At 61.3% G+C, this 14,430-nt stretch overlaps 1 protein-coding gene across 2 annotated transcripts in view; it reads left to right on the top strand.

Moving 5' to 3' along the window:
* SDK2 (sidekick cell adhesion molecule 2) overlaps window positions 1-14,430 on the top strand; it is a 258,375-nt gene that overhangs the window by 222,968 nt on the left and 20,977 nt on the right. For both annotated transcript variants that reach the window (XM_077854095.1, XM_077854094.1), the window contains 4 exons: window positions 5,371-5,557; window positions 7,814-7,951; window positions 10,376-10,537; window positions 13,731-13,856. In XM_077854095.1, the coding sequence (XP_077710221.1) occupies window positions 5,371-5,557; window positions 7,814-7,951; window positions 10,376-10,537; window positions 13,731-13,856 (613 nt within the window). The remainder of the gene's footprint in view (window positions 1-5,370; window positions 5,558-7,813; window positions 7,952-10,375; window positions 10,538-13,730; window positions 13,857-14,430) is intronic.

The raw sequence follows: 14,430 nt of genomic DNA, 5'->3' as shown, positions 1-14,430 counted from the left end.
AGCCAGCGAACACAGCCCCTGGAAGAGGCGGTGGGCAAATAATAATAACGCGTGTCCTCGGTTGGAGCCGCTGCTGTGTCTGGGCCGGTGTCCAGCACCTCTCTGATTCCTGGTGGGGGCTGGTTGTTCCAGAGAGAAGCCCGGTGCAGTGGTTAGGGGAGGGAGTGAGAGACCCTCCGGGGCCTCATGGTTTACGTGGCTCGGCCCCCTCATTCCACGGGCAGAAACAGCTCCCCCGAAGGCAAGGGGCTTGTTAGTATAGGTGGCCCCAGGCAGCCCGGGTGGCTCAGCGGTTTAGCACCGCCTTCAGCCCAAGGTGTGATCCTGGAGACCAGGGATCGAGTCCCACATCAGGGTCCTTGCATGGACCCTGCTTCTACCTCTGCCTCTCATGAATAAATAAATAAAATCTTTAAAAAAAAAAAAAAGTATAGGTGGCCCCAGTTGAAGATAGAAACCCACATGGGAGTCTCTTTCCACGGGGCGGGGGTGAAGGAGGCAGGAGACAGGAGGAGAGGCATCCTGCCAAGGAAGCTCTAAAGATGGGTGACACCCCTCAGGCCCGCCCAGGAGGGCCAGCTGGCAAAGCTAAATATTGCACCCCTAGCATATGCGTCCCGTGGAAAGGAGGCGGGGCCTGCAACAGTTTGGTAGCCACCGGACTGTCGAGGTGTGGAAGTCTCCAGCGAATGTGCAGCCCCAGCAAACGTGTGGACACACAGACGTCGTGTACCACACGGCAGATGTCTGCGTGCTCGGGAAACATGGAGCCAGTGGCCGTTATTAGCTGGGGACCCAGAATTGCTGCATCCCGGACGTGCATTAGCATTGACGTTAATGATGTGTGGACGTCACCAGCCCGTGAGCACAGCTCGGATGAGCTTGACTTGGGTCAGACTGAGCTGTGACGTGTGCGCGGGCAGGTGTGTCCGTGCAGCCCAGTCTCTCGGGGACGCGTGTTTATTGAGCTGTTATTTTGTGCCAAGTAACAGCAGTATTTCTCAGTCTGGGAGTAAAGCAGTGAACAGAGAGGCAACATGAGCTTGAATTTTAGGGGAAGAAGACCAACAATGTACAAAAACAAGTCACACCTCCAGATGGTGGGAAATGAAGCAGATTAAGAGGATAGAGAAGGAAGCTGGGGGCCAGTGGGTGGGGGGTGGGGGTTGGAATTTTAAATAGGGTCGATGGGAAGGATTTAGTGGGAAGCTGACACTTGAGCAAAAAATGAAGAACAGGGTGAGAATCACATGTTCTTCTGGGAGAACATTCCAGAAAGAGGGAAAGAAGAGCAAAGGTCCTGGGGTTGGTGCGTGCTTGGCGTTTACAAAGCTCAGCAGAGTCCCATGCGTCCCAGAGTGTGTGGAGGGCAGCATGATGGGAGAGAGGTCCAGGCAGTGACCTGAGCTGCTGCATCACACAGTCGCTCCAAAATGAGAGGACAGCCAGGGAGGGTTTGGGGCAAAGGAGGGCCACAAGTGACTCGGGTTTTTAAAGGGCTGTGCCGGCTGCTGTGCTGAGAGCAATCTGAAATGGGGAGAGCAGGAGACCGTGAGAGGGGACTGAATCATCTGGGTGCGGCGTGGCGGTGGCCTAGGCCAGGCGGCAGCAGCGGGGAGAAGCGTGCGTGCTCGGGCTCTGTCCGAACGGCGGGGCTGATGGAACTTGCTGAATTGAATGTGGAGTGTGAGTGAGAGCGGAGAAGCGGCAAGAATTCACAAGCAAGTAGATGCTGGAGCTTGCAGACACAAGGCGGGAAAAGACCAAAGAGGGCGGGAGGAGGAGGCTTGTGGGGGAGAGCTGGGGTCAGCTTGAGACGTCTGTCCGTCTGTCGGACGCCTGGGGGAGACCCCCAGCAGAGCTGGGGATACATGTCTGGAGTTCAAGAGAGAGGGGGTCTCAGCTGGAGATGTGAATTGTGGAGGCCTCAGGATATAGATGATGCTGAAAGCCCAGAGATGACACACGAATAGAGAGAAAACACAAGAAGATTGAAAACTGGGGACCCAGGACCAGGAAAAGTGCCCGAGGTCTCAGAACCTACGTAAAGAGCGTGCTTCCCAGAGGAGGGAGGACTCTGATGCACCAAACGCTACTGAGACCTCCCGCAAGATGAAACCTAGGAAGCCATTGTGCAGGGATTGCCAGACTAGAGCCCAGGGCTCCACCTGGCCCCCCACTTGTTCTCGTAAATAAAGTTTTATTGGAACACAGCCACGCTGCTTTGGAGGTACGACAGAGATGTGTGGCCTGAGAAACGCAAAGTACCGATTGCCTGGCCCTTTACCGAAAGCTTGCGGAGGCCTGGATTATTGCATTAGCCAGGCCCAGTTCCCAGGTGACTCTGACCAGAGCTGGGGGCAGGAGAATGCCTGCTTGGAGGGATTCGAGAGAGAATGAGGGGAGGCAATGAGTACAGGGACACCACCCCCCCATGCCCTTTAAGGAGTTTTGCCTTAAAGGGAAAATGAACCGGACAACAGAGGGGGTTTTGAGACAGGAGAAATGACAGCTTGCGCATGTGCTGATAATGATCCCGGGGAAGAGGGGGCATGTGGCGATTCTAGGAGGAGCCGAAGCTGGGGGTGGGAGCTGAAGTCCTGGAGGAGGAGAGAGGGCCCGGGACTGTGTGCGTGCAGAAGGTAAGACAGTCTTAGGAGCTGGCGGTGCAGCCGCGGGGGCGGGAGGCAGGCAGGGCTTGTGGACCGGGGAGACGGTGCAGAGAATCTCATCTCCAGAAGGAGCCTCAGCTGGGATGGAGGAGGGGAGGGGAGGGAGCACGGGGAGCGGTGAATGAGACTGGGCGGCAGGAGATGCTTGCAGCGGTGGTGGTGGTGGCCCCGGGCAGTGGCCCCTGATCTAAGCGAGGCTGAAGTTGGCCTTGACAGGAGGAAGCTGGAAGGGCAGGGAATGGAAATGGTAGATACAGGTGGTGCCTGTGATTTGCTCCAACACCTGCTCCTGCCTGCATGAGGCTAGATGCTGGAGACACACGGGGAGCCCGATCCGCCAAGAGGTCAAGCCCCCCCACTGCGGCGTGTGCATCCTAGTGGACTGCTGGGATGCACGGCCACTCAGCCGTGCGCCCCTTCGGGACCGGGCTCAGCGCTCAGTCCTCGGTGCCATCTGCATAAGGGCCGGTTGGCGGTCGCCCGACAAAGGTCTGCTGAATTCAGCGTGGTGCCCCGAATTCAAGTGCTGACTCCAAGCAGGGTGCCCTGCGTCTGCATGTGGCGCCGGTGGGGGGTCCTGGACCCCAGTCCTCCCCCCCACCCCAGAACAGGACTCTGGCACTGACCCCTCTCTCCTGCACCATCGTCCTCTCCCCACCCATGGGGCACAGAGCCCCTCTGAAATACATTTCCTCTTCGGGATGCCTTTTCCCGACCCTTCATATTTGTCCAAGCCGGCAGCCCTTTCTCTGCTTGGTCCCTTTACAGCAGAAACCCTCAAAAACAGTCTTCTGACCCGCCACCACCACCACCGCCAATCCCCGTCCTCCTGCTGTGTCTTGAACCTGCTCCAGGGAGCTTCTCACCGCCCCACATGCACCCCTACTCCACCCCCGACCTCTTTCTGTCCAGGCTGCTGTGATTCCTGTGGGTTTGGGGTTTTTTTTATTACTATTAATGAAAGACAGACAGAGAGAGAGAGAGAGAGAGAGAGGCAGAGACACAGGCAGAGGGAGAAGCGGGCTCCATGCAGGGAGCCGGATGTGGGACTCTATCCCGGGTCCCCAGGATCATGCCCTGGGCTGAAGACAGGGCTAAACCGCTGAGCCACCCGGGCCGCCCAATTCCTGTGTTATCTAGAAGTCAGGTGCAGGGCTCCCCCTACCTAGCTCAGCACCACCATTTGACACAGCAGGCCTCTCTCTCGTCTGAGAAATGCCCTCTCCTGTAAAAAAAAAAAAAAAAAAAAAAAAGGGAAAGAAAGAAAGAAATGCCCTCTCCTTCTCCTCTCCACGTCCCTCACCGGCGGTTCCAGCCTCCGCCCAGCCCCTGAGCATGGGAAAGCCCCCACCCACCCCGCTCACCTTGCAGCTCTTCCTACATCCACTGTCTCCATGTGCTCTCAACAAGTACCACCTGTGTGCTGACACCCCCCAGCTCTCGGACGTTCCCCATGGTGCTTCCCCTGCACCCCAGAACCTGCAGGAACTTGGTCCCCTGTTGTGTACCTGTCACTGTGAACATTGCTTCCTGAACGACCCCACAACTCGCTCTCTGATGCCTTCTCCTATCAGGAGAATCTGTTTTTAAAAATCAGGCGGGGTTAGGGACGCCTGGGTGGCTCAGCAGTTGGGCGTCCATCAGCCTTGGGCTCAGGGCGTGATGCCGGGGTCCCGTCGGGCTCCCTGCGTGGGGCCTGCTTCTCCCTCTGCCTGTGTCTCTGCCTCTCTCTGTATCGCTCATGAATAAATAAATTAAATATTTTTAAAAATTAAAAGTGGGCGGCGTTAGGAAAAAGCAAGAATTTCTGGGTGACGACGAGAGGTCCTGGGTGCCAGGTGGGGTACCCTGGTATTTTTTAGCAAGTTGAGAACTTGAGGTCCGTAGCGTGCAGAAACCTCCTCGGCCAGCAAGTGGCGCCAAATACTCGCTGATCCTCCCCGGGGCACGCGGCTCGCAGCTTCCCCGGCAGACCCCAGTCCGGAGTTCCTGACCCTAGTGAAGAATTGGAGCTTCTAGGAGCTTCTGAGCTGCCCCTGAGCAGCGCTGAGTAATTGGAAGTCTGAGGAGCGCAGCTGGTGGACTAAAGCCTTTCTCACTCCTTACCCCCTATGCTCCTTCTCACCTCGGTCCTGGAAAGTGGGGCGTCTATCACCCCACTGGTCGGCCGACAAAACCACGGCTCAGGGGAGTCACCTGGCGAAGTCACCTTGTGCATGCGTGCGTGAATGCAGCCCTGGGGTTCAGCCCCACGCCGGCCTGCAGGTGAATTCGCGCAAAGGTGAATCACCAGGGGCCTTGTCAACCACCAGCAGGTGCTTTGCAGCAGGTCGGGGGGGGGGGGGGGGGGGCCTGATGCTCTGCATCCCTAACCAGCTCCCAGGTGATGCTGCTGCTCTTAGCTCCCCGGCTCTGGTTCCTGAAGAGCAGAACTGGCTTCTCCCTCCAGTAACTAGACCCTACAAGCCCCGCGGAAAAACAGATACGTGGGGTCTGTGATCTCCCGGGAGTGAGTCCAGCAGAGACCGGAGTATTAGCTGTGAAAAGGAAAGCTCTGGAAGGGTTTCTAAACCAGCTCCTCCATACTTCTGGGACTCACACCCACGGTCCAGGGTGTGTGGATGGTCCCTGAGGCTGGCAGGGGCAGGGGGAAAGGCAAATGTCTCCATCTCACTCCCACACTTGGCTGTGCCCACAGATTTATTTCTGGGAAGCCCAGCGGCGCAACGTCACGGAACGGGTGAAGACGCTTTTCCTGGCCGAGAACAGCGTGAAGCTCAAGAACCTGACCGGCTACACTGCCTACATGGTCAGCGTGGCAGCCTTCAACGCCGCCGGGGACGGGCCTCGGAGCACCCCCACCCGGGGCCAGACCCAGCAAGCAGGTGGGGGGGGTGGACACCTGCACCTGTGCTCCCAGCGGGGGGTGCGGGGGTGGTGGGAGCAGCGGCCTTATCTGCTGAGATATCTGGGCTGGGCACCCAGGGCCTGTGTCGTGGCCTCCAGACGGGGAGAGCACAACCCAAAAAGAAGGGCCTACATGAGAGTGCTCAGAAGAGAGAGGCTGTCCCCAAAGGGGCCTGGAGAAAGCCTCCAGATGTCCCCTGTCCTCCCCACATCTTGTAGCCCACCAGCCCGTTTCTGCCCATGCCTTGTTCCCACCTGACGGTCTTATGCGGCCCCGGCTTTGTTCATTCTGCACATGTTCCCTGAGCATCTTCTAAGGACCAGCACTGTGCTGGATGGACACCGTCGAGGTCCCCACCCCAGGGAGCAGGACAGGTCATAAACACGTATCTAGATGAATGGGCCTCAGGTGGGGGTGAGCGTGAGCAGTCGAAGGACGGGGGCGGGGTGGACAGTGGCCTTGGACAGGTCAGGCTGCAGAGGCCTCCGAGGGCTGACCGCCGGGGCCTGACTGCGAAGAGGCCAGCGTGGAAAGCTCTGGAGGGAGGGGTTCCGGGCCGAGCGAGCGGCAGGTGCAAAGGCCTGGCGGCCGGAGGGGGTGAAAGGAGCAGAAGGCCAGGCTGCTTGAGAGGAAATGGCCAAGGAGGGTCGAGGAGCCTTGGGAGGAAGCCTAGGATGGGTTCTCAGTGCGCTCGGGAGTCTCTGGTGGGGGTAAGCAGTTGGGCAATAGGATCCGGTTCATGATTTCAAAAGCTCTCTGCCTGCCGTGCGGAAAACAGGCTGACGGAGGGGACAGGAAGGAGGCAGGGAGGCCACTTAGGAGGCTGGACGGTGGGGCAAGGCGGGGGGGCGGGGTGATGGTCAGGACTCTGCTTCCCGCTCAAGTGGGGCCGGGCTTATATGTAGTGTCCAGAGGCGCTTCTCGGGCAGTGAGACGCTCGCTCCTTCTAGAAGCCCCGGGATGAGCAGGCCAGGTGTTACCCGTTTCAGTCAGCAGGGGGTGGCCTGGGCAGTGAAGCGTCTTGCCCAGGACCACCTGCCTCCCCTGCCCGTCACTGGGGGAGCAGAGGCTCGAGGCCAGGACAGGTGAGCTGGTCCTGAGCTGTCTTCACTGCCTGTCACTGAGCCCCCTCCTCGTGGATTTGAATACAAGCCTTTTGTCCTGAGCCCCCATTGAGCATCCCCCCGTCCTCTCTTAAAGAGAGAGCCAGACCGTGGAGTCGGTTAAGCGCTGTCCTCTTTGGGGACAGGCCACGGCTCCTGGGAAAGCTTTTTCCTCCACTGGTTCCCGAGGGTCTGGTCTGTCTGTCTGCTGGTCCAGACCACTCTCCGTCAGTGTCACGGGCCGGATGCGAGCCCCTGGGAGCCTGGAAGCTTCCGGCAGCAGGACAAAATGTTCTGACCCGAGTCCCTCTTGCTAGGGAAGGCAGGAAAGGCCCCCTGAGTCGCCTCCCTCCTTCAAAGCCCGCTGGCTGGGGCTGCCTCCCGGATGGAGCGGAAGCGGGGTCCAGATTAGCCTCGGCTCGGTGGGGGGCGGCCCCAGGACAATAATAGCCCGGTCATCGGCGCCTGAAGCCAGCTCTGCGCTTCCTTCCCTGCCTCTCTGTCCTCCCCATCAGAGGTCCCCACGGCCCCCATGTTTTCAGGGTCACTCCAGCCTTCTCAGGCCAAGAAGGCATCTCTTCCAGATGGTTTGACTGTCCCTCTTTCTGGATGCTTCTGACAGCCTGGTCTCTCGGTGACAAGCCCTGGGGCCCCAGGGACGCTGGAGAGGCCTCAAGGCTGGCTGCAGTGCTGGCATCTTCTCTTCCCCGCCCGCTTAGTGCCCCCAGGCCCAGACAGCCCCTGCCTTCTCCACCGAGGAAGGCAAAAGACAAGCCTTACAAAACCAGGACATCACCTGACCCCACAGTGACCCTGGAGGCTCAGTGTAGACGTGTCCTGTGGTCTTAGCCAGGGGCCAGGGCCACTTAGCAGGAAGCAGAGTCTTCCAACTTTAGGGAAAAGAAAGCTAAAGCTGCCTTCCCTCCCAATTCTTAGACTCTGGTATTGGAAAGCCAGAGCTAGCAGCTTCCTTTGGGGGTGGGGGGGGGCATGGCTGACCTCTGATGAACCCCTGCTCACTCTCTCTTTCCCGGGCCCAGACCCAACCGCCCCTGCTGGTCCCTGGAAGCCGAGCAGGGCTTTGAAGGGCCTCGGGAGGACAAGACAAACCCTTTGCTGTCTCCCTGCAGCCCCCAGCGCCCCCAGCTCTGTCAGGTTCAGTGAGCTGACCACGACCTCGGTGAACGTGTCCTGGGAGGCCCCGCAGTTCCCCAACGGTGTCCTGGAGGGCTACCGGCTGGTGTACGAGCCCTGCACCCCCGTGGACGGTGAGTGGGACCCTCCCGGCACCGCTCCCAAGGGCTCTCTCGTCGGCATTGCGGTGGGGGGGGGCACTGCACAGACTTGGATGTGATGAGCGTCTCCCCCACTTGCAAAGGGAGAACCTGGGGCCAAGAAAGGAGCATTTCTGCACCTGCACGCGGGGGCTCAGAGTTGAGCAGCACCTGGGTCTCCCACCGAAGTGAGGAGGGAAGGACAGGAGCCTGCGAGACACACAGCGTCCACGGTGGCCAGGCTGCTGTCAGGCCCAGAAAGAGCGGGGAGCCCCTCGTAGCCCCTCCTATGCCTGCCAGGATCCAGAATTTAGGGTGTCAGCCTTATTCTGGATAGGCCTTCGCCTCTCCTGCTAGGTCAGGAACTCATTTGAGAATCTGATAAAAGCCTCAGAGCCTCTCCCCAGAAAGCACAGTTTGGGGGAGTCGTTGCACCCCGCTTCCCTGTGAACCCCAGGTCAAGAACCTCGATGTACAAGTTGCCTCCCAGACTCTTGTTTGTCTAGCTGTCCTTAGAGCCCCCGGCAGTCCCTGCTCCCCCAGTGGGGACCCTGCCCAGCTCCCAGGCTCCCAGGCCACCCTAACCCTGACTGTGGATGTCACACACCTGCCAGCGCTCTGCCCACGCCTGCGTGAGTGAGCCCAGGGGGAGCCCAGAAAGCACTGCCATCTACTCGGAGAAGCGGGAAGGAGGCCGAGCTCCCGGCCACCTGGGTCCAGTTCCAGAGCCCAGGAGGACTCGGGGGTGTGGCTGGCCTGCAGGTGGCAGCCCGGTGGCCAGAGGTCACCTCCCCACTCTCACCTGTCCCTGGCTCCAGGGCCTGACCAGAACAAGGGGCGGAGCCCTGGGACACCGCCCGGGGCCAGCAGTTCTGGGCCAGCCAAGGGAACAATGGCCCTCAGTCTCCCCACCAGCGCCTGCCTGCCAGCACTAGTTCACTCTGCAAAGCGGCGCTGTGTCCGGGACACTGTGGGGCGGGGGTGGGCAGGGCCCCAGGAGGAGATGTGATCGATCAAGTGCAGGACCCGGGAAAGGGGCCCGTCTCTCCCTCGGACGGAAGGAGAGGGCCGAGGGCACGGGGACACGATGCCGGGGGACAGGACAGGCTCTCCGCACAGCGAGCGGCCTTTCCCGGCCTACCCCGGGGGCCCCAGCCCTTGAGGGGTGGGGGCGCGAGGCCTTCCCGTTCCTCTGTCCAGCACGGTCTGGCCACATAGCCGACGTCATGTCCTTGCATGTTCCCGTCCACTCCGCAGTGGCCCAGCCGGTGGGAACGCCAAGCCCTGGGTGTGACGGAGCCGGGCCAGAGCTGTGTCTGCGCCCCCCGTTCATGCCTCAGCCCCGGGGTCGGGTCAGCAGCAAACAGGCCTCACAAGAACCCGGCGACCCCTGCCCCTTTCCTGTTGGGAAAACCACGGCCCAGGCAGATGAGGGATTTGCTCAGAAATGTCAAGGGACGGCCGCTCAGCGCTGCTGTTCTGGGTCCTGGGGCCTGTCCCCTCACCCCCCCCCCCACCTTGGGTCACCCCCTCCGCTTGAGCGGCCATCGTTCTGTTGTTCAGTATTTATTTATTCATAAGGTGGTTTGGGTACATGCCAGCTGCCAGGTGCTCTTTTATTTAATCTCATAACGTCTAGTCCACGATGCTATGGCTACAGGCTCGTTCAGCAGAACAACAAACCAAAGCTAGGGCTTCCCCCCACCCCACACCCTGGGCCAGCACTGGGCCGTGTGACCTGTGAAGCCCCCCTCCCCGGAGTGACCACTGTGCTTGGGGGACACGGGAAAGGACACCCCATCCCGACCTCCCCGACCCCCGAGGAGGCTGGTGGTCGGGAGGATTTGGGCCCACGAAGCACCGAGCACAAGCCTGAACCTCCTAAAAACCATGCAGGCCTCCCCACCGGTTACTGTGACTTGGGGTGCAGTTGATGGAGGGCCTGGTGTGAGCCCCTGGCCCCTTGATGGCACAAGAGGCTTGCCAGAGGTCCCGAGGCTGTCCTTGGCTGTTGGGACTGGCTGCAGGTGTGTCACCCCGGCCCCGGGATGTCCCTGCAGAAGGTGCTCCTTGGGATTCCAGTTCAGTGGAATCAGTGAGGGGAGAAGTAAACACGGGGGTAGAGTACATTCGGGATGCAGCGGTTCAGTTCAGCAGGGTGGGGAGGTGCTGAAGGACCCCCGTGCCTACCCATCGGATGGTCCGGGCCTCTTGTCAGGCTTCTCCCGCCGCGGAACCCTTCCTCCTGAGAACCGCCTGCGGGAGCGCGTGTGTGGGAACCGCAGCTGTGTGGCCCAGGGTGCCAGCCCGGGGCTGACCTCGAGAGGGTGCTGCTCCCCCCCCCACCCCGTCAACGCGCCACCCCTGCAGCTGCCAGCCGCCCCTGCCGTCCCCACACGCCCCGTGCCTCCTTCGCAGGTGTCAGTAAGATCGTGACCGTGGACGTGAAGGGAAGCAGCCCCCTGTGGCTGAAGGTGAAGGACCTGGCGGAGGGGATGACCTACAGGTTCCGCATCCGAGCCAAGACCTTCACGTATGGGCCGGAGATCGAGGCCAACGTTACCACAGGCCCCGGAGAAGGTAGGGGAGCTCCGGGCGGCCGAGGGGGCTGCTGCCCACCCACCCCACCCGTGCACACACAGCGTGCAGCCCCCCAGGTCGGAAGGGGGTGCCCAGAGCTGTGCTAGACCCTGGAGATGCAGAGACGGGGGAGGCAGGTGTAGTGGGGACGTCCTGGGGGGTGGGGGGTGGGATCCAGACAGACACATGGAAACACAAGCCAGGGTTCGCAGTACCCCGAAGGCGGCTCCGGCAGCGGAGAAGAGGAGGGCTGGGTGTGCGGGTGAGAGCGAAGGCGGGCCTGGGCTGTGGAGGATCACCTGCGCCCTCCGAGGGTTCCTCCAGGTGCCACATATGTCAGAGAGCACCCCCCTACCCAGGGTTCTGGGCCCCAGGAAATCGGAATCCCTGACCAATCGCCCTGGGAACTTGCATTTGCACAGGAGCCCCCAGAGGCTCTTTGCCTGGTGCTCTGAGCACCACTGCTTCTGGGGAGGCGGGGGGGGGGGGTCACAGGCAGGGGCCCCTGCCAGACTGCGTCCTCCCTAGACAAAGGTGACCGAGGGAAGAAAGGAGCAAGGGAGTCAAGGCCAGGCTGTGCACTGAGCACAGGGCCTGAGGAGGGTGGGGAGGGGGGACGCTGGGGACCGGAGATGGAAGAGTGGCTCTGTCGCAGTTTGTGACACTTCTCAGGGTCAGCCTGGGGCTGGGAGTGTTGTTCAGGTGCCTGCTGTGGTTGAGGTTTGCTCTCCAAAGTCCTTGTCACCCAGGCAGGCTGTCTTCTCCTGAACACAGAAGCCACCGGGCTGGGCCTCTGCTCCCTCCTTCCCTGAGAAAGGACACAGCCCATCTCAAACTTTCCCTGAAATCCCTCCCCCGGCTCCTCCTCCACCTCCTCCACCTCCTCCACCTCCTCCCCAGCCTCCTCCCTGCCTCCTCTGTCTGCCTCCCCTCCCCCTGCTCCCTGTCCGGAGGCCAGAAGCCCCGCTGAGCTAGGCCCCTGGGGGGTGAGGATGATGGGGGGGGCGGTGGCTGGAGAGGCTGCCTGACTTGCCTCTCACCTGTGGGCAGGTGTGGCCATGCTTCCCTTTCTCTTTGTGGGTTTCCCGGCCCCTGGTTCTGCAAAGAAGCTGGCTCGGGCTCCTGTGGGCCATGCAGCCTGCAGGACCAGGGGAGGAAGCTGGCGGGAAGAAGCCGCCCCCTCTGCCCTTCACCTGCCCCCAGCCCCTCCTGTGCCGCCTCTTCACCTGAGCCAACTTCCCTGGGAAACAAAAGCAGGAAGAGAGCTGGCAAGGACAAAGGGAGGCGGAGCAGGGCCGCAGGGCCGTGGGGAGAAGGCGGAGGACAGCCTGTTCTAACCTGAGGCTTGAAGTGTCCCAGGCCTGAAGTGGGAAGGAGGGGGTGGCAGGAAGTTGGGGGGAGTCGGTGGGGGGTCCCTCTGAACCAGCGCTGAGCTGTGCCCTGCAAGTGTGGGCGAGGAAAGGACGTGCCACCACGCATCCTTGTCCTGGAAGCTTCTAGGCCGGGAGTTGCTGACTGTTGTCAGCCTTGAGTTCTGTCCTGTGCAGAATGAGAACTCGGGGGTCCTGAGAGCGCTCCCCCCCACCCTCCTCACCCCCCTCGGGCTGTATCTCACACCCCCCCTGGCCCCTCAGCTGCCTTTGCCCTGTGCTGTAGGCAGGATGCGCGTTGGGGAAGGAAGGAAGGAAGATGAGGCTCTCTGAGGTCACGGGTCGGCACTGGACATGGGCCGGGCGGTGGGCTGCCAAGTCTGATCGTGAGTCCCCGGCCTGCTGTCCCGCCTGCCAGCTCCGCGGGCCCTGGAGGCTCTTCAGTCTGGAGCTGGATTCCAGGCTCCCTCCCTGCAGGCGTCCACAGGACACACTTGGCACTCACTGGCCAAGCGGTCATCCCCCCCCACCCACTCACCCACTTGTTCCCCCGTCCCACAGTGCATAGGGAGCACCTACTCTGTGCCCAGCCCTGGGGGTGCAAGGCTCCAGGTCTAGTGAGGAACAGGCAGGTAGGAAACAGCGCACAGGGTGTGGGTTCTGGTGACAGTGAGAGAGGAGGGGCCCGGGACCCTCCATAGATGGAACTGGCTCTCACTCTTCTTACTGCACAAGTGAATTCTCTCCTGCTTCGGCCCCTGGGGCTGGTGCCTGGATGCCTGGTGACTGGATGGCTGGTACTGGGATGGCTGGTGCCTGGATGGCTGGTGCCTGGATGGCTGGTGCCCGGATGGCTGGTGACTGGATGGCTGGTGCCTGGATGGCTGGTGACTGGATAGCTGGTGCCCGGATGGCTGGTGACTGGATGGCTGGTGCCGGATGGCTGGTGCCGGATGGCTGGTGACTGGATGGCTGGTGACTGGATGGCTGGTGCCCGGATGGCTGGTGCCAGATGGCTGGTGACTGTATGGCTGGTACTGGATGGCTGGTGCCGGATGGCTGGTACCCGGATCGCTAGTGACTGGATGGCTGGTACCGGATGACTGGTGCCAGATGGCTCGTACCCGGATGGCTCATACCCGGATGGCTGGTGCCGGATGGCTGGTACCTGGATGGCTGGTGCCTGGATGGCTGGTACCTGGATGGCTCGTACCCGGATGGCTGGTGCCTGGATGGCCACCCTGATGTACCTGCTGTGCCAGGACAGCGAGCAGCAGAGCCCTTTCTTCCTCCTCCCCTGCTCCCAGCCTCCACTCTGGCCCAGCCTGGGTGCACCTGCAGCAGGGGTGGGGGAATTTCAGGCAGGAAGTAGAGAGGCCATTGCCATCCTAGGCCAGGAGACCAGACGTCAGGGAGCCCTTCAGCCCCCCAAAACTAACGCCCCACTTATCATGAGCCCTTCCTACACCATCATCACACCCACCCCTACTGTCCCCCTAGGTCACATCCCATCATTCCAAAAGGGCCTTACAGTTGGGGAAACTGAGGCACTGGAGGGCTATGTGAGTTGATCAAAGCCACCCCCATCTAGTGAAGTCAGGTCTCCTGGCTTTGAATATGGAATAGAGTGGGAGTGTGGGCGACCCAGAGAAGGCAGTTGGATCCAGCAGGCCCAGCTGGAGACGCACACCTAGGACCTTGGCGCTCGCAGGGTTTCTGGAGACTTCGGCCGGGCTCGGTGTGGCTGCCCAGCCCCTCCGCCGGAGCACGGGGAGACAGGCCGGGTGTCGTACCTCGTCTTGCCCACTGTGTGCCGTTCGCAGGTGCCCCCGGGCCGCCCGGAGTGCCCATCATCGTGAGGTACAGCTCCGCCATCGCCATCCACTGGTCCAGCGGAGACCCTGGCAAAGGGCCCATCACCCGCTACGTCATCGAGGCCAGGCCATCAGGTACACCCAGCCCCGGGCTGAGCGCCTCCCTCTGGAGCAGCTTCCAGGTCTTGCTTTCTCCTCCTTATGGAGTCCCTCCACCTGGCGACCTTGTGTCCTCCTGAGAAGGCGTTGTCCTACTCCAGGTGGAGCTAGAGGTGGCCCTGGGGCGAGTGGGAAATGGAGAGTTGCATTCTTAGGTCGGACACCCCCACACACACCCACTGGGGTCCCCTGGAGAGCAGCACTTAGCGCCAGGTGACGACCAACTCGGGTGGAAGATCATTCAAGAAACCAAAGGAGCAAAGTGTTGGCCCCTGCCCCCTTGGTTAAACACGGGGCCTCTCACGAGACCCCACTGACTGGCGTCCCGTCCGGAGGCCAGCTGTCCCCCCGGGGACCCTAGCCACCTCCTTGCAGTCCGTCTCTGCCACCCTGACGATCTCAGCAGTTCCTGTAACCCTACCAACCCCTCCTGTCAGGCCTGAAATCGAATCACAAGCGCTTCCAGAGCCATCAGGAGACCAGCCAGCCAGTGCTAAGTTCCTCGGGGGGGGGGGGGGGGGCTGCTCCCAGGGCTCCCGCTTCACAGTGG

Source organism: Canis aureus, chromosome 16 (genome assembly GCF_053574225.1).
Source record: "Canis aureus isolate CA01 chromosome 16, VMU_Caureus_v.1.0, whole genome shotgun sequence".
NCBI classification, from domain to species: domain Eukaryota; kingdom Metazoa; phylum Chordata; class Mammalia; order Carnivora; family Canidae; genus Canis; species Canis aureus.
Note: the sequence above shows the minus strand (reverse complement) of the source record. Positions and strands in the feature narration are given on the sequence as shown.